General features: G+C 40.4%; 1 protein-coding gene across 7 annotated transcripts in view; it reads left to right on the top strand.

Annotated features, from left to right (window-relative positions):
* The window catches only part of THSD7B (thrombospondin type 1 domain containing 7B), a 299,255-nt gene that overhangs the window by 221,848 nt on the left and 50,588 nt on the right, over positions 1-26,819 (top strand). For all 7 annotated transcript variants that reach the window (XM_048309745.1, XM_048309748.1, XM_048309749.1 and 4 more), the window contains exon 16: positions 471-649. In XM_048309745.1, the coding sequence (XP_048165702.1) occupies positions 471-649 (179 nt within the window). The remainder of the gene's footprint in view (positions 1-470; positions 650-26,819) is intronic.

A 26,819-nucleotide genomic window follows, 5' to 3' on the forward strand; every position in this document is an offset into this window, starting at 1 on the left:
GAAGAGCTCTGTCGCCTGCACCATCCTCTGGTTCTCTCTGCTGGGAAGAGAACTTGTGTCTGTCTCCTGCCTGTGGCAGCTCTGGAGATGGCCAGTGTAATGCAGAAGGAGTGCAGAATTGGGCTGTGCACTTAATTCTCCAGAATTTATCATGGCCACAGTTTAATAGGGTAGGTAATTGCCTCATATTGGTGACCAGCAGCTTCATAACAGGTACTTTTGCCAGCATGTGTCCTCTACATCATTCCCTTTTATCACTGCCTTCCTTGGACTAAACCACGTAGAAATTAATTTTAGTCACTGCTGTTCTTCACAAATAGTGCCGTAACCTCGCGTTGGATGGTGTTGTCAGTCTGCCAAATGGCTTCTCCTTGAGAAGTTGTCGTTTTGTGTTGGTTGCACAGGTTACATCAGAGGATCGGAGTTCGTCGGTTGCGGTGATTAAAACCTTTCTTAAATTTTTGGTTTAGGTTACATTGAAGAGCCTTGCACGGTCCCTTGCCCGTTTGATTGCAAATTAAGCGATTGGTCCAGTTGGTCTCCTTGCAGCTCCTCCTGTGGACCGGGGGTGAGAGTCCGATCCAAGTGGCTGAAGGAGAAGCCCTACAATGGAGGTCGTCCCTGCCCCAAGCTGGATCTCAAGAATCAGGTGAGCGACGTTCCGATAGGCCGCAGAAATCTCTCTGTGCTGCGTTTTGAGTCGGGATCCAAAGTTCCTGTGCTGGTGAAGAAGTTAAAGATAGGAGTTACCTCTGGGACCACACCTTGGGTCACATTTTGTAGGCAATCCTCAACCTTCCTGAAGGCTGAGGGAGAGATGCTCATGTATCAGCAGAATGTGACCTGAAACACCCTATTTCTTATATGAGGAAATTGTTATCTCCCAGAGCACAGGAAGCCCTGGATTGATAATCCCACTTGGACAGTGTGTAGACATCAGAGAGCTCAGATGTCGTGGATATTTTAAAACTTTTTAATTCTTTCTGAGACTATGGTTGCTGTAGAAACATTTGTTAAGTAAAAATTGCTATTTTTAGCAACGTTTCCCTTCAACACAGCACAGGTTCCCTTGAACATTAATCTCTGTATATTCAATATTGAAGTATCCCATCAGAGGAAAATAATCTTTAAATTGCTACTCTTAAAGGAAGATCAGCATCTATTTAAATGCTACTTAATGCTGTATGCATTTCTGCAAAGTGCATAGTGATTTCCTACATTTGCTGATTAATTCTCAGCACTAATTAACACTGATGAAGTACTGTTTAGTTTTGCCTGCCTTATATTTCAGATTCAGCCATGAAAATTAATTAATAGGATAGAAACAGTCATGCTGAAGGAACTTCATATGTATGTTATGAATAATATGAATATGTATATGTATAAAATATGTGATATGTAGAAGTACTTCAGTGGTATCATACAGAGATTTATTTGGTAGATGCTAGAGCTGATGGATTCAGTTGTTTTTCTGCACAACTATTCCTGCAGCAGTCATGTCCTGGAATGCAGCACCACTTTCAACTCCTGATTATGAACTTGCCTCATTTTCCTCACAGTTAATTTTATTTTCCTGTGAGAAACGTGGTAAATACTCCTTGGAAATTTTTTTTTCCTTCTTCTTTTTCCTTATTTCTATTTGAAATTCATTGGAAGTAGGCTAACAGAAGCAGCAGGGACTACAGAAATATAAAACTGCTATAAAGTGTATGTTGTCCATAGCTCAGTGCTTTTCTTAATAGATCAGACAGATCACCAGAGAGGCAGAGTGAAATCCCACAGTAAGTGATAAGGTAACAATAAGCTCCTTTGTAATGAAAAAATACTGGGGTTTGTTACCCACAGACACAGCAGACTCCTTCCATTAATAGCAAACTTACTGCTATCATGTGTTGCCTATTCCCACACACATTAGAGTTGCCAGTTTCAAAAGCCTTTCAGAGGATATTAAAGGAAAGAAATTGTTCAAACTTGGAAGTTATGTCTTTGTACAGTTTATTGGTGTGCAGTGCTTGCAAAGTGCCGTGGCTGGTATTGATATAAACGTGGTTGGTGCTTTTTGCCTCTTTACCAGGAGCATACGTCGTGATCTAAAACCCACTGAATTCATTAGAGGCTTTCTGTTGCAGGCTGTAGTAGAAATAATGTAGAACTGTGTTAAGGTCTGTTTCTTTAGGTTTGTGACTTCATGTTTTTTCAAGGTGTTTTTTTGTTTGCTTGCTTTTTTTGAGCTTTTGTTTCTTTGCCTGTGAGTTTTTGAGGGGTTTTTTAGGATAAAACAGAAGCTATTTCTAACTGCTTTAGCACACAAATGGATTATCTTCTTCCAATTCAGATTTAAAGGATTGAGTCCAATTCTGTGTATTTCAGAGCTTTTGGGGTAAGAAGAAATTGTTGTGCTAATAAGGAAAATGTGTTTATGTGCATGTCCATGTATTACGCTTAGACATGCACACAAATACACACATTGTGCCCATGATTCTGTTCATTGCCTCCCCGAATGCTTCTCAGTTCTTGTGAGCTTCAGGAGTTTTGCTCTGCACCCACTGGACTTGGACTTCCAGCCCAGATCTAACACACTGAGGTCCCCGGGCACATTGCAGAATGCACAAGTTGCCTACCCAGATGGTAAATTAGCTGATGGCACTGCTGCTTAGCTGAGCTGGACACATATCGTTAATCCACTGCCAGGCAGATTGTCTGCTGCTGTTCCCTCTGGTCTGGGCAGGTTTTAAATCCTAGAGCAAAGCTCTACAGATTCATGATATATAAAAATGTGACATCCTAATTATTTTGTATAATCTGGATTAAATAGCTGCAGTAAATACTGGCTTTTGTTTGGTATCAGATATGGGAAAGCTAAATCACCATGGTGCTGAGTTTTACTTTTCACTGGCTACTGTGTTATATTGTGTTTTATGCATTTGATAAGATTTTAGGTAACTTAGAACAAATAATGAATCCTCCAGGTGCCAGTAGATTTCACTTATGATTTCCATTTTATTTTCTCCAGTATCTTTAGTTATTTTGGTTTTGTTTATTGCTTCTGAAGTTGGGTCTTGCTATTGCTTAATCAATTACTTTGGAGAACTCTCCATTTTTCCAGTGTCTTACAATTAAATCCCTCAGTCAGTTTGTGTATTTTTCTTAAGCCAGATAATCTTTTCACCCTCTTTTTGTGCAGGGTGTTGTCCAGGCTTTTTGGCAGACCTCTGTATATCCTTTTCTTCAGTGCTTTTCAGATATTTGACATAAATCTAACTACAGTGTTACTTGAAACACTATTCTAGCAATTCTTTCTTTCTTTCCATTTCCCACCATGTCTGGAGCTCTGCCAATACAGATATTTAGTAAAACTACTGCTTTGGACAGAGGGACAATTTGCACAATCAAAACAATTTATTTCATGAATATAAGTAGTTATTTTAGTCACACAAACTGTTTTGTAAAAGACTGTCCCCCAAGAGTTTGTCCAGTCAGTGTAAAGCAGCTTGCTTGTGTATTTAAGATAGAATATTTTAGCAAAAATTTGATTTTATACAGAAAAAATTACGTATCCATTGCTGCATGATATTCCATGGCGTTTGTGCTCCTTATTCCACAGAGAGTTTGGCTCTTCTGGAGTATCTTGAAGCCTTTCTTTTGGATATCTTCATCTGCCTGTAGAGCCTCTCAAGCAGCCCGCTCTTTTTGCAAGAGATATGAGAAGTAAACTCAGAGTTAGGAGAATTAATTCAGGTTTTTTGTATTTATTCTTCTCATCGTAGGTGATGGACGAGGTTGAGACCTTCAAGATTTTATTCCAGGCTGTTTTCTAATAGAGTGCCAAACATTTGCATGGGCTGAATGCTCTTGGTATTCTTATAAAATCACGTGATTTGATATAGTCCCTTCAGCCTTAAACCCTGTGTTGCTGCCCTGTGAAATTAAAGGATAAATTACAATACTGGGGGGAAGAGATGACAGTATTTTAATGCAGCTCCATGTAATATGCAGAATTACTTTCTCCTTGTACCTCTGTTTGAAAATGGTTGAAGAGCTGGCTAACTACATTTTGCTCCATCTCTTAAAGAAAATGGGCTTTGCATGTAGGGGCTGTGCAGCTCTTATCTGGGGATGTGATTGCTTCTGAACAGCCGATTGGATTAGGGGGTCAGCTGGCAGATGTTCCTGGCTGTGCCGTGCATGTTAAAAGAGGTGTAGCATTTACATTTTTCTATCCCTGCTCTTCTTGGAATGCACTTACACAGCATGCAGTTGCTAAGCTATTTAATATGTAGTTCTACATGATGAAAGGTTAAATATGAGTTAAGGGGGGTTTATTGCTTGAATATTCTTTTATAGGTTTTTAGGATTACTGTGAGAAAACGTATCTTATTTTCAAGACTCATGAATTCCAAGGATTATTTTTTTATTGATTGCTCTCATACATATTCTTGTCAAGATTTTCCCTCCTTCTCCTTCCTCCCCCTCTCTCTCTTAGCCAATACTGCGAAAGGACAAATATCATAGCAAGTAGTTTATCCCCTCTGTATATGCTGTATATATTTAAGCAAATGTTTTTAAAGGCTTGGGAGTATTTGTAATGGCAGGCATAGCAGGAGAAAAATGTAGTGTATTTTGAATGTAAACTTACTGCTTTCATTAAAATGAATATTTTATTCTTAATGACATTTTCTGGTGTTCACTGTAGAATATGAGAAATAGAGACACTTTGCACATTAGAATTGCAAGTACTTCTCCTGAAATTGCATACAGGGGTTTAAGGAAAGGGGAAAGGACGCTGCTGGTGCACTTGCAGACCAGATCTCTCAGAAGCAGGTGTGAAGATGTGTGAATTTCTGGAACTTTTCGTAGAAAGTGGCTGCTTTAATCCTACTTGCACTTCAGAGAAAACAATTCTTTTCAGCATTTTCAAAACTTTTAGGCTGTTGTGTTAAAAGTTAAGTTTGAACCCAGCATCTCTCATGGCTGTCACTGAATTAGCTTCCATCCAGTCCCTGGCTGGTGAGTTGCATTTATAACCCTCTCCTTCCAGCATTAGAAATTGGTCTTCAAGAGTATCATTATTAATGTACTAACTGTAAATAGCTCCTGCTCAAATAATTTCTTTTATAATACAGATTTCTAATTTTCAGAAAAGTCACGGAACTTTTTGAGGCACTCAGAATCTCTTCCTCTCATGGATTTCAGGTGCCAATAGCTCATTCCTGAGCCCAGTGCTGTATCAGTCCTTCAGCTGTGTCAGATCCCTTCCTGTGCCATGCAGGGAATCATCTGTCTTACATTTTTCTCTGGCCCTGTCTATCAGCACTCATTTGCTTCAAGTGCAACTTAACTTCTGGAAAACAAAAACCCTATCCTTAATCTCAGTTTTACCTTCAGAAGGTCTGATTTCCTCCCACTCTGCCTTAAAGGAAGGAATTACAGCATAAAACACATCTGTCCTCTGATTCTAGTGCAGTTTTACAGTATCATAAAAATGACAAGTTTTTTGCCTGCTGCACTAATGTGGGAGAGTTTTCAGTGTCAAAAAATAGCAGGAACCTCCTGTTTCCCTTTACACTTTTCTTGCTGTGACTGGAAGTTTTGGTACTAAACTGCAATTTAGTTTGTTAAATGAGCAGAAGCAGCAGCCAAATCTGTGCAGCCTGAGCAGTATCTCACCTGCCTGAAGTGAGTCCCCCATGTGGGTGGGTGTTGCTTCACTTCCAAAGGGAAATCGAGCCAGTTCCCATGTTCTCCTCCAGGATAATAACCCTGTAGTGTCTACTCTAATTCCCAGCATGTATTAATTTTATATTCAGCTTCAATAGCTATCTACACTTGATTTTCATTCCTCCTGCAGGTTTTCTGTTGAGTAAAGAGTCATATAAACATATTTTCACAATTGCCACTCATAAAAAGCATTAGCTCCCAGAATGGAGCCATTTAACAACTTCCTCAAAAGTATTTTTCACTTGGATTTTTTTTTTTTTGAGATAGCTTCTTTTTAAACTTCTCTTTAATAAAAAAGCGACTTGATGCATGGTATAATGCTGGTTTCTGTAATTTTGAGAGAACATTTGCACTTTGTGACCTTAAATATGTTACAACATCAATCTCCTTCCTGGCATTACTTTCAAATCCACAAAAATTAGAAGCCTTGTGCTAATTGATTAAACTACATTTTTGCTGCCTACTACAGCCCCTACCAAGTTTTAAATGAAAAATATACCAAAGCAGGAACTTTTGGTTTAAATGAAATTTATTTGTTTTTGTCTCTGGAACTAGGAATGTACCCATAATTATTTCTGATTCAAATAGAGTTCCTATGTTTGTTGTTGAAAGGAATATTTATTGTTTAATGTGATAGCTTGTTGCAAAGTGTAGGAAAAGACAGGAATTATACCCAAAGTGGATTTCTCGGCAGAGGAGATGGAATTAAATGGAAAATCAGCCATTGAAGGTTTGGTGGCGCAGTGGAGAAAGTATTAGCATTTCACTTAAGGAACTAAAGTTCAATTGGTTTGGGTAATACTTTTTTTTTTAAGGAAAAGAGTGTGGTTTGTGCTGAATCTCTCGTGGACAATATGTCATGTTGGCGGACCTGCAAACTGTGTGTGCCATAAATCAGCATGACAGCATCTAACACTGAGACTGAACTTACTCTTGCTTGTCTTTGTCTTAGGAGCAGGAGAACAAGAAGGATTGATGCCTTGGTTATTCCTTGGCAGCGGATTTAATCTTGGGTTTGTTTTTTTTTTCCCCCTTGCCTTCCTCCTTTTAGGAAGTTTCTTTATTTCTTTTCTACAAAGTTTTGTAATTTGTTCTCAGTTTTAGGTTTGCAATTGTTAAAGAAGGAGAGATGCTGCATAAGTTAAAATGAGGACCTAGTTTCTGTTCTAATTGGAACAAACCCAAGAATATTCAGAACACAAAATATTGGTACATCTTCACCTTTTCATATGATAGAAGATGTGAGAAACAGTTATTTGGCATCTTGCATTTTATCGCACATGACTTAGTCTTCAGAGAGAGTCAATTACACAGAAGTACCCCTTGTTGCTTTTGGCAAGTTAAATGAAGATTTTTGACACATTTTTCTTTTCTTTACTCACTTTTATAACTCCTTTCTGTACAAAATTAATTTCCAAAATATGATCTTGTTGGTTGCAAAACGTTGTTTGCTATAACGCAAGACATGAATGTGGAAATTTCTTTTGAAATAGATTCTAAGTCAAGTCCTGGAATTCATGACAGTAGTTTATAGTTCTAAGAACCTGCCACGTAAAAACTTCAAAACTTTTTGAAGTGTGAATGCAACAAGATGTTGGCAAGATGTTGGACAGGACTGTGTTGAGCAGGAGGCAGCCTGGATCTGTCCAGCGTAGGGAACTGCTGTGGAAATCTGAATCACGATGCAGAGCATCCAGCATGAACAAAGGTTGGGCTGAGTTGGTAAATTAGGTACTGGTGTTGGCCTGATTTAGCATCTATTACCCTCAGAAACCAGTGTGAGGCTGTTGGTTATTAATGAGGATTTTGGTCACTTCTTTCATTTGGCCAGTGGACAGCGGTGTCTGCAGAAGGACTGAACTTTCTCATAAATCTGTAGCAGATTCTGTGTGTCCCCAGTTTAAAGCTGACCTCATTCCAGTGGATGGCTTTATTCCTAAGAGGAACAGGAGTTTATTAAACATGGTCTGACTCACCTGCATTCTGTGAACATACCCTGAGCATTTAAAGCAGAAAATTTCTACTCTTCTGACTCTCCTTTATGAATAAGAGAGAAAAATTGGAAATGAAGTTGCGGCTCAAAGAGGGAGAAGGGACTTAAAGATGTATGCTGTGTGAATTCATCTATCAGAGCTTCTGAGCAGCCCAGGAACTCTCAGGCGCCTCTTGCATGATGGTCATTAAAATAACCCTGTTCTTGTCTCTCCTGAAGTATTTAATATTGCTGTGTTGTTCTGTCTAGAGCAGTTCTCATTGATTCATACTTAACAAGTGTTAACATTTTTTCTGCTGCAGACGTTTCTTGTGGCCATTGCTCAGAAATTATAACCAAATTGTTTGTTGGGTTTGCTTTGTTTTATGCTCTGTAGCTGATTGATAGATTCAGGAATGGACTTCATTTTCTTTTTATGTTGTTTAATTGGTTTCTTCCTCCAAGACAGCAGAATAAAAGTGCAGATGACCTTCTGTCCTGCTCTTGATGTCTCCCCACATGACTGGAAGGATTGTGCCGGGCTTGCCGTCAGCTAAATGTGTGCACTTGAACTGCAAGTTGAATACATGAATTTTGCATCTTCCTTAAGTGACAGCATCAAGACCATCACCATTACCAGATTGCTGGCTGGAATATGAACCACTCAGAGACTTCAGATCTCAAGGCCCAGTTACACCTTTCTGAGTGGTTGTCAAATGCAGCTCCTGTGTCAGGGAGGGCTGTTTGCGAGGGCTGTTTAACCAAAGCTGAAATATGCTTTAGGCACGTTCAGGTGGGTTTGGGGAGAGAAAGGAAAAACTCAAGACACCTCCCCTGTACTGTGGTCTGGGGCTCTCCCTGCCTCCTGAAGTCCTTGTTTTAGCAGGGATACCAGGAAAAGAGTTGTAAATATGAGTATGCACAAATTCAGCTAATTCTTGTTCATTATCTATAAGTCATGACTTGTCTTTGAGTTATAAATAAGTGTGTTGCAGGCTTTAGCCACCACTAGAAAAACCAAAGGTGAGCAGATTTTTATGTATGAATGAAACGCCAAAGGATAGATTCTTCTTCTCCAATAAGATGTATATTCTGTCCATTCTAATTTTATTTACTGCTTCTCACAGGAGGAATGCATAAATCAGCAGTCTTGTGCAGTTTGTTGTGATTTATTGCTTAATTAAAAGTTATGAGGGCTTTTAATCCGTCTATAATTTATATTATTTTTGAGTCAGCTGTTTCCCATATTGTAACTTAACCAGGAAACTTGCATCCTTTTATGAAGGGAGCATTTTGTGAGCCCTTGGATTCACTAATAGATGTGGCCCATGGTGGTGCCAGATTGACTTGGAGTTCCAACTCAGAGCCAAAGATAATTAAATATTAGTGCACTTAATAAAGTTTATCCAGCATCAATTACAGTTTGATGGCAAATGTAGTCTACAAGTTTTTTAGAGTTACAGATTAATTTTAAAAGGGATGCAACTCGTGTGTTTTCACAATGAACAGATGTTAGCTACACATTAATAATTTAAAAAGCAGGCTTAAAATGGTTATGTAGATTTTAATGGAGGATTAATTTGGTTCTAGTGCTGGACCACATGCTGTTGTCAAAACAGTAGAACATCTAGTTTTACTGTTTTGTTTTAGTTTGGTCATTGGGGGATTTTTTTTGTTGTTGATAGGTTGCTGCTGTGTTTCTTCCTTAATTAAAGTTATAACCAGCATGCAATTTAAAAACTGACCTTTTTTTTTTTCTATATGACTTACTAGTGAAGAATAAGTATATTATACAAAATTCAGGTTTTGTAGTGATAGCAGGGGTGGCTGGCTTGAGACAGAGCACTCATCTGCTTTGAACTTCAGTTGGTTTGTCTCCCTCTTTCTCAAATATCTTTATTATTTCAAAACACATGCTAGCTTCACTAGCTAGAGCTTCACTAGCAGAGCTTTGTGCAGTCCTGGAATTATAGTTTTCAGGTAAAAGGTTTTGAGGTCAGCCTGGATTTCACTGATGGCACAGGGGTTTTGCCGTGGGTTTTGGCAGGAGTAAGGGTTCCCTTTAGCTGTGAGTCAGCTGCCCTCTGTTGGTTAGTTCAGCTTGGCTGTGATTTCATTTGTGATTCGTGTGACTTCTGGTGGGATGGAAGGGAAGAGCCTGAGTCCCAGCTGCCAGTCCTGTTTGAGACCAGTGGGGTCCTTCCAGGAACCCCCCTCTCCTCCATGTGAGGTGTAACCAAACACCCAACTGCTCTTAACCTTACCTTTAAGTTTTTTCCTTCATAACTTCATATGTAATTACAGTGTTGTCACTGAACAGGCTTCATTGTTTCTTAAACAAAAATGTATTCCTCAATTTTTTTTTACAGCCTTTTCTTTGAAATAATATTTTAGAGTAATTAATAAAACCCACTAAAGTGATTTGCTATAAAATCATGTCGAAAATGTTGTATATCACATTAGATAAAAACTGTAGATGTCTTTTGGGTAGTCAGAAAGATTTTTATCTAGGCTATTTTGTTAGACTTAGAGCATTATGTTAGACTCATGCAACATTAGTTGCATGAACTTTGGCCATTAGAAATGCCAAACCAAATAATATCTGTCAGCTTTGCTGGTCAGTCTACATTCAAATTCCAGTATCTGTTAAGTTTAAATGGCCTTTATGCTCTTATAAGTTAGATTTAAATCATTACTTTGAATTTTAAATGATTACTTCACTAAGTAAAAGTGCGAGTTTTTCCTTCTCTAAGTGACATTATGAGGTTCATGAACTTTCTAATTAACTACCAGGCATAAAGATACATCATTCTTGTTCTGAAGAGTCTTAGTAAAAAGAATAAGGTGGAAAAGGTTTAGCAGTCTCTTCTAAGCAAGACTTTGAAAAGAAATGAAGATCTAATCATGTGCTACTTTTGTAATGTCTTATTGTATATATATTTAACTGGTGAAAAGTTTATGTCTGTTTGTTGATGCTGTTATACAGTGTCATATTTAATACCTGGAGTTCATGTTTTTCATTCAGTATTAGATCTTTGCTCCTCAGTCCATGCTTCCAGGTCATGCAGCTGCAGTGGTTGGACATTCCTGAGGCCCCTCAGTTGGTTTTAGTTTTATTGGGAATGCTTAGTGGTCACTACATCCAACATATGGCTCTTTATCAACGTGCAGGCTTTCAAAATTTCTTAAAATAAAGCCAGTCTGTTTCTTTAATTTCAATTCTGTGTACTCTCAAGTGGCCGTGTGGATCATACATTTTTCTTTCTGCCAGTTTGTAGCCAGCATTTCAGATTCTGTGGGAACCTATGGGTTTTTTAATGTTGCTTTTCCCCAGTTTGTAGGTGATTGTGAAGCTGGGCAGTAAATAAACAGATTTGTATTTGTTGGAACACAAACCAGTGAGTACTTTAGCAACTAGAGTAACAATAGATATTCATTAGAAAATCCATTGGAGAAATCAATTATGCTCTGAGTTTGTCTTGTTGAGAGAATGGAAGTACTTGGTCCATTCAAAGGAGATATTACTCCAGTGATCAGCAGGTGGGAAGACAAAACAGGCTTTATGGGGAGTCTTACAGGTGAGTAAAATAGTGAGAAAAGATTAATTTTCTATTCTGCGTGTTCCCAGAGCAACCATTGACAAAACAATGGGCTTTTTTGAGAGTGAGATGTGTAAGATTGTATCTTACAGTGCACAGTACATGCACAACTCATCGGGCCTGAAAAAGGAAAGTCATGATTAAACTCAGTCGGATTAAACATTTGCATATAAAAGAGGTTTTTCTTAATATTCATTTCAGGCCAGTGTTTGATAAATGACTCGCAGATTTTCATCAGCGTTCTCACGTCTTGGCTTTTGCATAATAAGAATCCTCACAGGAGTTGTATGCAAACAGCAACATTTCAGCCTAGTTACTTATCACATAGCAAATTCGAAGTACAAGTTGTATTTGGGTCATATCTGCATGCTAACCTCAGAAATTAATCCCAGCTAGACTTAGAAGAAATACTTCCTTTAACTTCATTTCCGTGTTTTCACCCTGTCATAATAATGCAGCGTACCAGGGTACCTGAGAGCTTGGCAAGGGAAGGGAACACAGGTGATTTCTGAAGTCCTTCTGATAACAGTAAAATATTTATTTGTTTTGGAGTAAAACGTTCATTTTAGGCAGATCTCTCTTAGCCTAGTGATGCTGATTCTGTGCACCTGATTCCTCTGCACTTGAGTGAAAACTAATTTGTGATTAAATCCAAAGAATGATCAGTGCCTGACAGGCATTGGTTCACAACTGAGGATGGGACACTTTTCTTTCAGTTCCTAATGGTGTTAAGGGAGTTACTTCATCTTCATGCAGAGCAGCATCAGGCAGCAGTTCTTCCCACAGCATCCTGTACCAAAAGGCTCGGCTTGAAACTCGACTGTGAGAAGTTGGGGTTTGGATCCAGGCTCTGCATGGCTCATTTTCCACCTCCCCTTATAATCCCCAGCAAGCTGTGTGTGCCTGAACTGGTGATCAGCTCTTGCTGGGAGATGGGACGTGCTCTCCAGCTGCTCCACGTGCCTGGTGGATGTGCTGACACTTCATGGGAGCTCCTCACTCCTGGAACATTCCCATAAATCCCTGGCATTTGCTGTGGCAGCAGATGCAAACACCAGTTTTATGTCCTGTTTTCCACCCAGTGTTTTTCTAACTACTGTGCTGTTCTAACCAAATGTGTCTGGCCCAACTCTCATCATTTAATTAAATAAAGGCAAATTCCAATTAACTTTTAAGACATCTGGAGTCAGCTCAGCTTTTTTAATAACACAGTATTAATTTAAACAATATTTCCCCTTTTTTGGTCTAGTCAATGAGGGTGAGACCTTGGATCCAAGTTAGCTGTGAAGCCCTAAAAAATGGGCTCCCTATAGAGCAGTCAATCATTTCATGTTCCAAGAATTTTCGTGTTTTTGCTGGATTGTGATACAATCTGCAGAATGGGCAACAGATGACGTTTGATTCAAACAACCAAAAGATAATGTTTTTGGCTCCAGCTAATGTTTATCAATGGAGTTAATAATGAAAGAAACAATCAGTCTCCACATGCTTCCCTGAAATGTGTCCAATAGTATTTGCAACACTGTTGGAGCACCATTGAAATGGTGAAATGAGGAACATTTGTTTTTTAAAAAAGGATTCATGTGTTGCAATTGGAAAAAAACCAAATGTTTGGAGCGTGTCTCAGAGTCACACAAAAATGATGTGCTCTCAGGATTGTATTGCAAGCATCCAAGGGAAAGGAGTACTCTTCCCAGAAATTTATTACAGCAGAGCCAGGTGAGGCCAGAATAACCTGAGATAATGTAATTCTATTTAAAGTAAAATAAAAGTATTGTCAGAGGTCTGTGCTTTGTTTCCTCAGTTTAAATTCTTTCTGTTAGAGTTCTGTCCCTCCATTATGCTTTGGGGGGAAAAGACTCGTTTATTTTCAGTTCTTTGTGTTGTGTAACTGGCAGTGTGTAAATAGATTTTGTTTAGGGAAGACTTCCACTTTTCAGTTTTACTATGTAAAACTTGCTGGTTTTGTTATTATGTTTGATGTGTATAAGGGTAACTAACCCATCGTTCCTACTTTGCTGGGAGGTAAAATCTTCCATTAAAATCTTCCATTAGGCCTTTTCCTATTTCTGTTAAATTCAATTGATTAAAACTCTTAATGGCCTGTATGGAAACCAAAATGGGCCACTTCTGTGATGATTCCGCACCAGCCTTGCTTGGTTCCAAACCTGAAGCTGTTGCAAACAGCACTGATTGGAAAAAAAAGAAGCATTTTTCATCTAAAGGAAGTTACTAAGAACAAATATGTTGGTTCAGTGTGGGGGTTTTTTAATTATATTTGGTAACAGACTGTAAAAAATGAGCGTTTATCTTAGTAGCTTTACATTAGTCATTGCTTAAGCCAATTTATCTTTTCTTTGATACCCCAGAACTACTGAAAACCTGTTAAGAGCTGCTAAAGACAAAAACCAATTCATTACCTACTTGCAATCAAAGATCACTTTTTCAGTGGTCTTGAATTTAATTTGCATTTAATTCGAGGTTTCATTAGGATAATTGTCTATTGGTTCACTTCTGTAATTGAAGGTTTGCAAGGAAAATTAATGTGTGATCAGCTGAGGGAGAGGGGAGGCGTCACACTGCCTGTTCCAGTTCACACATGAAACACTCGTGGTATTTTCACAGGACACAGGACTTACTACAGTCACAGAAACTGCAGGCAACTGTATTTTCCAGTTGAAAACATTATTAAATTTTGCCTGGGCATTGGGCAGATAATCTGCATTACTCCTGAAAGGCTGGCCCATCCTCTCCTGTTGAAAATCATTCCCAGGCTGAGTGGATGGGTATTTTCTTCTGTCTCATCTTTACTGAAGTTTCCATTAGTGCTAAAAGCTCTTCTGTCTGGTATTTTCTTTATAAGAAAAAAACATCTCTATTCTCTAATGATAAGAGAGACATCCCTTACAGCTTCCTGTCTCTAGACATATTGAAACCTTTTAGCCACTCCTTGTAAAATGTGAGCTTCATTCTCAAAATTGCCCTGTTGTTTTACTTCTTCATTTCTTTGTGTTTGAATCTGAGAAATTAAGTGTCCAGATTTGTACACACCACACCAGAGAGGGTCTTAGCAGGGCTTTGTAAAACACTGGTAATTGCATTCCACCTTCTAGGGAAATTCTAAGCTAAAACCTTCCTGAATTGCATTTGTGTCTTTATTTTATTTTGTATTTATTTAAAATGTCTGTGTTTATTTCACAGCCACATCACATAATGTTTCATCTTGTGATTCCCCCCTGTAGTTTCCCAAGGCTGATTTTTGGGTGCTTTTAGTCTCCAGATACATGATCCGTGCTCTGTTCTCCTGAACTGCAGCCTCTCTCCTACACTCCAGTCCGCCTCTGTGTGTATCTTGCTCCACACTGTCCCACTCCTCTTGTATAAAAATGTCATTTAGCTTCTCTCTTCTGTAAAATTTGAACAGGGCTGTAGCTATTTGTGTGCCAGTATAATTGGTGAAATATTATCCAAGGCTGGCTGTCAGAGCAGTCCCTCAGCAGTGATGCTAATAACTTCCCTCCAGCCTGATGTTCCCCATTTCATGGTACTGTTGCTGTCCTACCTCTAGCAGTTTCAGGCCAATTTAAAACTTTTGTACTAATCCCCCATCTTCTTCAATTTAACTAATAACTTCCCAGGTGACACAGCGTTAAAGCTTTCCCAAAATCATACTGCCAAGATCAATTTCATTTCCTTTCTCTGGAAATTGAAGGGTTTTTTTCTCTGAGAAAGATGTCAGATCAGTGTGCCTTACCTGTATTAAATCCATGTGGTATTCCCCCCCCCAAATTCTTTTATCTTCACGGGCTTGGATTATTCTTTCCTTAACAGTTGTTCTGAGGCTTTGCTGCTGCTAAGTGTAGAAGAAAGGGCTTTTAGTTGCTCTGAAAACTCTTTTTTCCTCAATGAATATAGACGTGACATTTATTATTTCTGATTGTGTGATATTGTTTGTGTCTTGTTAGATTTATTAAACGTGCTACCCCACATGAAATTTTGTATGCCAGTTCATTCACTAGTTTGAATGGAATTACTTGGTTTCTAGACTTTTTTTTTTTTCTTGACCTTTGTGTCCATCTCAGCCTTGATACTTTGGTTATCATCACTGACATCAATGAGAATTGAAGCATATTTTAATGTAATTTGAAGTTACCTACTGCCTTTAGTCTGGACTCCAGCTACTCCAGCCTCAGTGTGTAGCAGCTCTGCTCCTGTGCAGATTCTCTTCGTGTAGTATTTGTCATCTTTCCTCACTTCTGTTAATAACTTCAGAACAGCTCCCTTGTCCAGGCTGTGGCAGCTGCCCCTCGCTGCCTCTGCTGCTCTCCTCCTCTGCCATTTCCAAACCCTAGGTTGGGCTTCCCTTTGGTGCTTTTTTCACCTCCTCTCCATCATCTCTGCAGGACTTGTTCTGATCTCCTCGGCAAGAGAGCACTGGGCACGCTGCCTTCGAGCATTTATTTCTTACTGAGATGTGGATCCCTGCAAGTACCAGCTTCTCTGACTGAAAACCTCCAGTCTCCTTCCCCTGGCAGATCTTTCAGCTTCATGATCAGTGAATTCCCAGCTGGGTCCCTCACTGTGCACAAGTTGCCCTTTTGAAGCCAAGAGCTGTGACTGAAAATGCCAGCCTGTCTTTTCTAAGGGTTCTGCTAATGCTGGGGAATCATTTGGAATTGTCATATAATCACATGCTTCAAATTTATTTTTATAACCAGCTCTTTCATTCCTCTTCCCTAGGAAGAAAAAAAAAAAAATCTAAAATAGCATCACCTTGTTTCAGTGGCTGAATGAAACTGTCAGTGACTGCTTTTGGGAATATCTGATTCTAGTATTTTTATTAGCAGCATTTGTTCTGCAATAAATGAGAAGTCTTTTTAAAAAATAGTGGTGCAATAACACTGTTTTCATATTAAAATCCCCCTCTGGAGGTCTGTGGTGTGTTGCTCAACAGTATTATCACAGTGGAACCATCCCAGTGTTACTTTCTGGTCCCGTGACAATTTCAGCCTGGTTTTGATAAATTTCTTCTATAATTTAATTCACCGAGTCTCATTTACCTCTCATTCTGGTGAATCTACATGACATCAGGTAAGTCCCTTCTGATTTATATGTCTGTAAGAAGAAACTTGAGGTAGCTACATATCATCTTTATTTGAAGGCTTATAGAGCTGCACTGTGCTGCTTCTCAGCAGGAAACGCAAACGTTTGTATTTGCTTCCTGCTGCATGAACTGTAATTTTCTAGGAAGAGTTTAAATTTTTCAGTAGAACAACTAAAGAAGTATTTTAGTAAAAATTTTGACTTAGAATGTGTGTGTGTTAGTATGTACACAGAGAAGATCCTGGAGAAAAAATGAAATTATGAGCTAAGTTGAACGTACACTGTACTTGTTTTGATTGACCTAAACACTCATTTATGTCAGAAATTCAGTAAGAACTTCCAGTGCTCATATGGAAGGAAATACACATGTAAGATACTGAGATGACTTAAATCCTGTTGAAATGTGCAGGAATCAATAGAGCAGCTTGGTTTGGTTTCACAGCTTTGCAGAGGCTGAAGTTGCCCTCCTCCTCTGGTGGTGTGGTACTGCCCTTTGGTCAGGGATTGGTCATGGATTCATTGATACTGTGTTCAGTCTTGCCAGTTTTCACCTTTAAACACAAGTTTGAGTATGCAACTGTAGGTGCCACGTGGGAAATGCAGAGATGTTTAATGAGTGATCGATGTTTTTCACCTTGTCATTAAATGTTAGCCATGAATATTTCTTCACATGAAAAGTAAATAGGAAAGCATGATGCTGACCTACTGGTCATTGAGAAAATTAATGTTGAGAAGAATTTTCTCAGAGGTACTGTGGAAAAATTAGCTGCACAAGTTAGTGGCCTGGATGCAACTACTGAATACAGCAAGCAAATATAGATATATATAGATTTGTAAGAGAGAGTGTAGAAAAGTTAAAGAACTTCCAGCCGTTTGTTTGCTGGAAACATTTGCCTTTGGGGATGGTAGCTGTGAGGTCAAAGATAATAAAGACAGATCCACATGAACAGTTTTCAAAAAGGTCTTCAGTTATCAATAGTGCAAATCTAGGAAAAAGAGCTTTTTGCCTGTTGGAAAATACCACTGTCATTTTTTTCCCACTTAAACCCCAAGCTGTAGACTGTTGAAAGGTCAGACTTGATGGACTCATTTGGGAATATGTGGTGTCAGAGTAGAGCAAAATGGACACTGTCAGTGCGGGTGTCTCTGTTCTGTCTCACCTGTCTGTCTATCCCAAATACACTTAAATGACAAATTATCTGCAGCTGGAACTGTGGTCCTGTCTGCATCTTCATTTCACCTCTGGTCTTCTACCTCAGTCATTTGGTAGAGTGATGGATTTCAATGAAGACACTCATACATTAAATTCTAGCTACACCCAAGCAGGGCTTCACTGCTAAATAGCAATGATGTTCCTGAAGTGGTGCTCCTGATCGGATAATAAGTTTGAAACAGGAGAGACCATGATTATGAAAGTGCTTTCTAAATCAGTGTGCAACCTAAGAGTTAGACTTCTTTTATTCCTCACTTTAAAGATGCCTTGTAGGACTTATTTCTTCTTTAATCAGCCAGTAAAAGCCGTTTTCAGAGGAATAGTCTCTCCTTTAGAAGAGAAAACCTGTGTATTGCAGTGTTGTTTGTATTGACTATTAGAGAGACATTAAACTATTTGCAAAGCTAATGGATATACCCTGATAAAATGCATTCAGATCCTTACCCAAACAACACATGAGAAAATCTGATCAGCTCAGAATGGTTTAGATAAAAAACTAATGAGCGTGAAGCCTAAGTAATGACTGCCAGGTTGGGCTGATTGTTTGTCTGGTGCTTTGGGCTAAAAAGGGGCCATTTATATGATCTGCAATGATGGCAGCTTTATTAAAAGTAGCATTGTTTTGGTCCCAGTATAAATATCCAAATTCCCTGGACAACTGCCTTCTTTTTTTTTAATTTGAGAGTCCTTTTATTCTTTGTGACTCTTCAAAATTAGTGAAGCATTCTTCTGTTAGTCACATAAAATCCACTTTTTATTAATATGCATCAGCTCTTACGATAGCCCAGACACTTCACCATAACACAGAAGGGTATAATAGGCTGAATTATCCTTAAGCAATTGCAGCTGTAACTATTTCATGTCTTATTGTGATATGTAAATTTGATTCTTTGCCGGGTCCCATGGACATATCTTCATTTTGACTACTGGAAGGCACAGTGGGATAAATGGATTAAAGTAGAACTAGCTCTTAGCACTATTTCTTATCACTTTTATGGTAATTTCTTCACTGATGTATTTGCTGTATGCACACAGAAGGCAGATTTCTTTCTCAAAAGTAGGAAATCCTATCAGTAACTGAACCAAAAGTAAAAAAGCATCATAAACTACAAAACAATGGGAAAGGATCAAAGAGCAGTGAAAAGGGTGGTAGTACAGAGGTTGTTTGGTTGTGCAGGTTAACAGTAGACACAATGGGATGGTGATGCTGTTTTTGCCAGGTCATTTTTTGAAAGAAAAAGTGCAATAAGTAGCACCCAGTGTTACCAAGAGTCGTGCAACCAAGTTGTCGTGTCTGGCCGGTTTTGGGAGGGAGAGGTGAGGCTTGCAGCAGGAATGGATCTCGAGAAAGTACTGAGATCTGGGGAAGGGAATGGTATTTCATATTAATTCCAGTTAAGTATTCCAGGAGGTTGGCATAAAGAAATGTGTAACAGAAAGAAGTGTATAACAGACGTGAGTGTTCCTCAGTGGTGTCGCTGATGGAGCGAAGTGGGGACAAGTGAAGTGAGAGAGAGATGAGCTAAAATAATGTGTTGACTGGAGAGGAACGTTTCAGCTGTGACAGCCTAAGTGCTGGTTGAAAATGAAAGTTGAAGCCATGGGGGAGATAAAATTAGCTGTGGACAAGGGAGGGAGAAAGAAGAGCAGGCAAGCTGAGGGATAGCTCTCCTGTGCCCCATAAAGAGGAGGATAAGTGGAAGGAGCAAACTTATGAAAGGCATAGCAAAGAGACAGCTAACTCCTGCTCTCGATGTAGTTATTCCTTGGTGCAGTATATATAAAGTAGGATGTAACATCTTTGCATTAGAGACCAGCTTTTTTGTTCCTTGTTTGAACCTGAGGCTTTTAACACCTCACAAACACAAATCACCAGTGACATGTCTGGCAGGAGCACTACATCTGGGTGGTGAGTAGGGCACGTGCTCTTGCCCGTCTGCTCGGCCTGGGACGACAGTTTTGGCTGGCACTTCGTGCCTGCTGATGATACTCCCACTCTGGAGTGTTCTCCAGCAGTCAGGGATGCACGGCTTTTGCCTTTGCAGATGGAAGTACCTCCACAGGGAATGTTTCCAGCTAGAAGGAGAAGGGAAGGAAGAAGTTCATCATCACCAGCAGGTGGGAAATTTTGCTACTGGCACTTAGCTCATAACTTCAGGAAGTCTGGCCCAGCCTGGCACAGACCTGTGTCACGACCATATGCTCTACCTCATAACATTGCACCCTCTAAGTCTCAGAGAAGCTTTTCTTATTAGAATGGTTAGATTAATTATGTTTTATTAAGGGTTTTCTTGCCAGGTTATTCATTGGTATGGAGTGCAGAGAGAAGTGGGAATGTGAGACTGATGGCCAAGCTGCAGACAGAGGTGGTGGGGTTGTTCCCCAGTCCGTGGGGCTTTCCCTGTGCCTGTGGGAGCAGGGATCAGCTGTTTGGGCATGGGGGACCAAGACAGGGTTGCATGAGGGTCAGGCAGGAGAGTCCCTGCAGGGAGCTGGAACTGGCATTCCCTGGTGCCTGAAGAATGGATGCTCCCTTCCTTCAGCTGCCCTAAATCAGCAGCCTCTAAAATACAATTGTTCCCCTCCTCTCAGCCTTGCCTTCCAGAGCTCTCACTGGCTCTGTCAGCCCTCTGTGGCCTCCCTTGGATCCAGCTCTGCTGCTGGCACCAAATTCAGATTTTCAGCCTGCAGAGTTAGGGCAAAATAACTCATTCAATTTTGCCTCCATTACTGAGCAGCCATGGGCTGCCTCGGAGGGCAGGTGGGTATTTAACGTGACATTTGCACCTCTCTAAGGTTCTGGCAGTGTCGTGGGGGCGAGCTCATACAGGTGAGCAATTGCCAGTGTTGGCCTGGTCTCATGAAGAACAGTAATATGACAGGTTATACTCTAGAATTCTCTCTGTGGGATGATACTGCTCAAGGAAATTAAGCCTAAGAGATAATTTGGCAACAGGCTTATTTTAAATACTGATTAATGACTATTGCTTTAGTGCAGCTCCTGCTTTACTCATGATGTTTTAATATGGCAAAAGAATTATGATTAGTGCTTTTAGGTTTTTAATGTTCAGATAGTTAAAATGTCCCGTAATAATCACTCCCTTTAATATTCAGCATAACTATTACAGAGATATAATTGCGCTTTGGTGTTGAAAAGAAGAAACTGGGATCCCAATGTGATCATGAATGCCTTTTTCTGGTAGCTTAAATCAAATCCTTGAATTTCAAAGTCCTTGGCAGCAAGTTTTAAGAACTTTAATTAAAAAAGAAGTCTTTCATAAATTAAAAAAGAAAAGACTATAAATTTGTTAAAAGGAGTTACTGAAATACTGCAGTAAAAAAAATATAGTGGAATATACACCAGAAAGCACAAGTAAAAGCATCAAAATCAGAAAACAAATTCAGATTCAGGGTGGCTGTAATCTGATATGCACCTGTGTAGCATACAAAGTGCCTCCAAGATTTGTAATCTTTATTCTTGTGACATTAGAGTGTTTCAGATCTGATTCTGCAATATCTCACACCATTGGAAGTCAGGAGTGATTTTCTAATAGAATTGCAAAAAAACCCCCAAAAAACAATAAAATGAGAGCAGGCTCCAACTCTGCAAATCTGTCTGATCCTTGGCAGAAGCAAGAAACGTTTTCATACATTTCCCCTCTCCTGCCTCAGAGGTGGTATCTTGCATGCAGCAGTTCGTTTTCACCTCACCCAGCTTGTAAATCTGTTGCTTTGGGTTCTCCATTGTAGCTTTGTAAACCGTGTTAAGAGTCAAAAGAGTGTGAACTCAAACCTTGCCTTGAAAAGAAGAATCCCCCGGTGCCTGTGCGGGATCCCAGTAAGGCGCAGGGCAGCCTTTGGAGCCTGGGAGCGCTGCCGGGGCTGGCGGTTTGTCTGAGGGAATTTTTTATGTACGATCACGTCTTGCAGGAATGACAGCGCTCCCACGCAGCCCCACGAGCTCTGCATCAGCCCACTGAGCTCGTCCTTGCCTCTGTCTCCCTCCAGGGTGAGCCCCTGTTCTTGCTCTGGATGTGCTGTGGGGTTGTGCTGCCTCCCACGGCAGCCTCAGCCACCCCCGTGCTCCCCTGGTCCCTGTGCTCCTTGGGCAATGTCCCACACTGCTTCAATGCATGGAAAAAACTTCTCTCTCTAGTTCCTTAAGGCCCAACCTTACCTTCTTCCATATGCCATTCTAAGGTGATACCCCTGCTGATACTAGTCTGACAATTCACGAGACCCCTGGTTTTGTTAAGTTCTTTCCATGATGTCCCCTCTTTGCCTGTTTCTCTCTTGGCAAAGGCTGCTATGGTCTTGCCATTCTTCCCGAAAAAGTGTTAATAGTTCTTTATTTCACTGTTGTTTTTATTGATGGCTTAGCTGGTCTTGTCCATGTCTTGAAGTACCACAAGTACAGAGTTCTTTCCCCCACTCCCTGTGTGGTTCTTCAGCTGTTGGTTCCTCTTTCTGTTCCCCTTCTTTCCTTCATTTGCCATAAAGCTAAATATGGACAATTGGTGACCCTCATCGATTACCTGGCATGGCATTTCCCACTTTTTCATGATGAATCCAGGGGCGTCATATGTAGTTAAACAAAGCACCCTATTTACCACTGGCATAGGGCTGGCTGTAGGAATACACCAAGGAGGGACTGGAAAGGGCAGGCAGCAGTATTGTTTATACAAGTGAGTAAATTACCCAGAGTGGGGCAGTTTAGCAGCTCCTGACTTTGCTTTGTGTGTTGTTCAGGTAAGGGTGAGGTGGAAAAAGGGGAGGTAGCTGAGTATTGTGCCTCTCATGTGAATGTCTCTGTGCACCTTCCAACTCTGATAGAAGCAATAACCTCACTGAACTCGTCGCTGAATGTGTAGGACTGGCTAAAGTAGGGACTGGAGCACTAAGCGTGACAAGGAAAGGATGAATGGGAATGGTTTAGCTTCTAGAGTAGGATAAGTTGGAGATTAAAGAAAAATTGGGGAAAAAAAGACACTGTAGAGTTATTCCCATTAATCTTTAAAGCTGGGAGGCTGACATCCTTACCTAGTCAGTGGAAGGAGGTGAGTGCCTATAACATGCCTTGACTAGAAGCCTAAATTAGAGGGTTTTAATGCCACCTGTTTAATTGTTGTGATTCATTATCTTATTAATGCATTTTTAAAATGAAAAAAAGTGTCAGATGTCAAGAAGGATAAAGGGTAGGTGGAGAGCCTGCACATCTGGTAAATGTTCTGTTCATTTTAATAATAACTTTGGGTGTTTTTTCCCTTCCTCTTTCATTATTTTTAGGTAAATGAGATTGTAGCTTAGCATGAAACTGATTTTGGAAATAAATTTGATGGCATGCTCTTCTTGCAGAGGTGGTTTGATCTCTGTAACGCAGTTGCTTGCATAAATGCATGAACCTTTTTCTGTAAGTTTATTGCTTGTTAAAGATGTGTCCTCAAGTGTAGATTACTGCTTTAAAGGGTTTGTCTGTGTCTGTAGCCAAAACCATTTTTTTGAGCTGTTTAATTCTGATTTGTTTAAGAAGTACAGTGCTGCCTTTACTGGCCACGTATCTCAATTTTAAGAAGAGCTGCTGCATTTTCTTGTATTTTTGCATTATTGAACCTCTGGTATTTTGGCAGGGAGATACACCTGGCAGAAAAATTTGTGTACCCAAACACAGCTCTCATTTATTGGCAACTTAGAAAACTTTGCAAATGTAGTAAGTGTTTAATACATCTGAATTCATTTTTCATAGAAAGTCAGCATGAAATAGAAAAATCCTCACAGAGGCATCCAAATACAGCTCGACAATTTTCTTCTGTGTTCAAATATGTCATAGTGATGCCTGGAAAGTGAGAGCCTTCCATTAGTGCAGCGCTGCAGCTCAGACAGGTGCCTTGGTGGTGGCTGACCCCAATATAATTGTCCTGGGCCTGCAGCAGTCGCTTGTCCTCTGGTGCGTCTCTCCTAAACCGTCATCTCTTCCCTTAACTTTTACTCTAAAATCCTGTCAAGCTCATAAGTGCCTTTCCCATTCCTTTTCCTCTCTGAGGGCTAAACTCCTGGCTGCCATGCTGATGGATTTGATAAGGAAACACTGACAGGGCTGTTTCTGACAGCTGTTCTGGCGCCCGACCAATTATCAGCACTTCTGGTGGGTGTCTCCTGGACGGCTGCACAGGCAGGAGTCCACTCAGGACCATGAGTTAGCAGTTGCTAAAAAATGATGCCTCACTTGAGTTGGTAATTACTGGCTCCTTTAGTTCCCACAGTGAAAATCGAGATCAAAGTGGGTTGTAGCCCTTGTGCCAGTTTTGGAACTGCTTCCTTCAGCCTCTGAAGTTACAACACTGGGAGTGTATTAATGATGTGCTGTATGTGAGTATCTAGAGAGGGTTTATGGACCCACCAGCCTTCAGTGTAAGCTCTGTTCTCCTGGGGATCTATTGCTGATGGTGGGTGTGCTCCTGTTGTCAGGCGGAATGGGAAAAGAGGTGTGAACCACACAACAAGGAGCAAAATAATGAACTGAATCCAGTGGCGTGGTGATGGTCACTTAAACTGTTCAAACAGGAACTCAAGTAATCGTGAGTGGTCACCCAAATTCAAAGCTACATTTATTGAAACTGGGGCTAGAACATTTTATCCCCAAAGGGCATCTCAAAACTCGTTCTGAACGAACATTGAGGTGTAAGTTGAAATGATTCTTTCGACCTCAGTAATTCTTGTACTTTCTGGAAATTGTTCTGACACTTGAAACATCAAATTAGCCAGGAGGTTTTTCAGCTCTGATTTCAGAGATGTTTTACGCTGAATATTAAGGAGAAAGGAGCTGTGCACAGTAGAAAAAAATAAAAAAATCCCAGGTAACTTGATGAAAGCCCTATAAATAACTGTTTGAAAATAAGACATTGTCATACTGGAACTAATACTGCTGTTGAACTAGTTGGAAAGTTACACTGACATTATTCAAGAATGTTTTATCTCTAGTACTTGTGATTCTAAGCTGTGCATTTATTAGATGTTGCCATTGGGAAAATGGACACCTATTATATATTCTTCTAAGAAGGGACAGTCATCTGGGATTCAGCACATGGCTGAGCAAAGGAAGCAGAGAGAAAATTAATTTTCGTAGGGAAAGTTGGGCAGAAGCTGAAAAAGAAAAAAAAAATTAGAGAGGTGGCTGAGTAGAATAAGATAATCTAAAGACCAAAGATCACCTGTTGAACCAAATAAATAATTCAGGAAGACCCTTGGTGCCCAGGGATCCTGGTCTGAATTGGAAACTGAGCTCTCCCAGTCCTTGCCTGCTGTTATGAATTGATACCTGACAGCTCCACTGCACTGTGCCAGAGGCTGGGAACTCCCCCAGCTGATCTTGGCAGGCTCTGTCAGTGGCTTCTGTTGTCCTGAAATAGCCAGAATTTCCCTGCCTTGCATTATGATGTCTGCTCTCAGAAATTACCTCCCAATGAACTGAGGGCCAGCTCACCGACCTACTTCTCCTGCAGGAACTTCCATGCCCTACATATACAAGGATGAATGTTTTAAATAAAGATTTAACATGAATAAAGTACCCATCAGCCAGCTGACCTGCCTGATGAGGGAGCCCAGGCAGGATGACGGTGTTTTGGGCTTAAAGGTGTCTGCAGGGTGAAGTCCCATTGACACTTAGATTCCCAGTGCTTGGTCTAAAAGTATGATTAAAGATTCTGAGGTGACTTATAGCCTCACGTTTTCTTGATGTTCAGATTAAATAGTCATCATCTCTACAGAGATCTACAGAGAAATGTACTGCAGCCTAAGGAGAGCTAGGTCAGGCAGCAGAGGTTAGTCCTTGGATTTCTTAAGACTTCTAGGAAAGCTTGGACATTCCCTTGCCTCCAGGTTTCTGAAATCCAGTGCTGGGATGAATCTTAATAGTTGGCAGACCAAATGATTCTGGAAAACAGCCCAATTGCAATAAATGCTTTCGGATTATTGTCCCAAATGGTCTATTGAAAAAGGAGCAGGTGAAGGAAAGAATGAGCAAATGAGAGCATTTTCAGAAAGAGCAAATCACAGAGGGAGCCCCTGGCCATTTTTCAGGCTCTATCACATAATCAGAAGCATTCAAAACCAGGAAGTGTTGGAGGGAGATAAGGAACATGTACATGAGGGCAGTGAGGTCATGGGTAATAATCTGCAAGAACCTGAGAGAAGCTGAGCAGTCTAATCTCTTCAGGTTTATCTCAGAGAAGAGTAAAAACATTTATTCAGTACTGAGATACACAGTTCTAGTTTGTGGGAGGATGCAGATAAAAGCAGCACAGAACATCTTAGGAGCCAGTGCGGCCTAATTAAGAGAAAATACTGAGTGTAATCCCCTAAGACTCTGCTCAGTGGTTCTTTGCTAAGGCAGCAGAGTTCAGCGTAAACAAGTTAAATATGCTGATATGGAACTGAATTGCATAATAAACATAGATTGAGAGCTTTCCTTCCCTCTTAATGCCTGGGAAGAGCACAGTAAATGGGCCAAGAAGCCAGGGAAGAGCAAGCAGTGTGATGTTTGAATGGTGCGTTCCTCTTTTCCATCAAAGTCTGGATTCAACCTGTGTGTGCTTAAGCTAAAGGCTTCAAGGGCTTGTGTGGGCTGGGGCCATCCAGGCCCCTATGCTGCCCAGGCTGCTTCTGAGTGGGAGTTTGGGCTGTGGTTAACACAGCTGTGTCATCCCATGGCTAGGGGAGGGGGAAGAGCCAAGTACTGGTGTGAAAAGGCTTCTGGGGCTGAGTGGTGTCTGTAGGGGTTCATGGAAGTTCCCAAACGCATAAAGGGTGTAAATATCAAGGAAAGACACCAGTTATGCAATGTGGTGCCCTGGGGTCTAGTGAGGGTAATGGGGTGGAATTAAAAGAGTGGAGATAGAGGCTGACTATAAGGAAAAGTCTTCCTAGCTCATCAACTAATGACACAGTGCCCTTTTCAGAAGGAAAGAGCTGTTGACACAGGACCAAACTAAGTCTTCCTATAAGAATTTCTCAAGATTGTTAGGTCGTACCAGAGGCCTGGGCGTGGATTCGTGCTGTGTGTAATTCTGCTGATGGAGTGAACTATGGAGAAGATGAATAACCATGTTCATGGTCTTGTTATTTCTTCTGTATCAGAGCAGCGCTCGCATCTCTGCTGCCCTGCCAACCTGATGGAGAACACGACCTCAATGGAGATGTGCTTGCATCCCCTGTCTGT

Source organism: Corvus hawaiiensis, chromosome 7 (assembly GCF_020740725.1).
Source record: "Corvus hawaiiensis isolate bCorHaw1 chromosome 7, bCorHaw1.pri.cur, whole genome shotgun sequence".
NCBI classification, from domain to species: domain Eukaryota; kingdom Metazoa; phylum Chordata; class Aves; order Passeriformes; family Corvidae; genus Corvus; species Corvus hawaiiensis.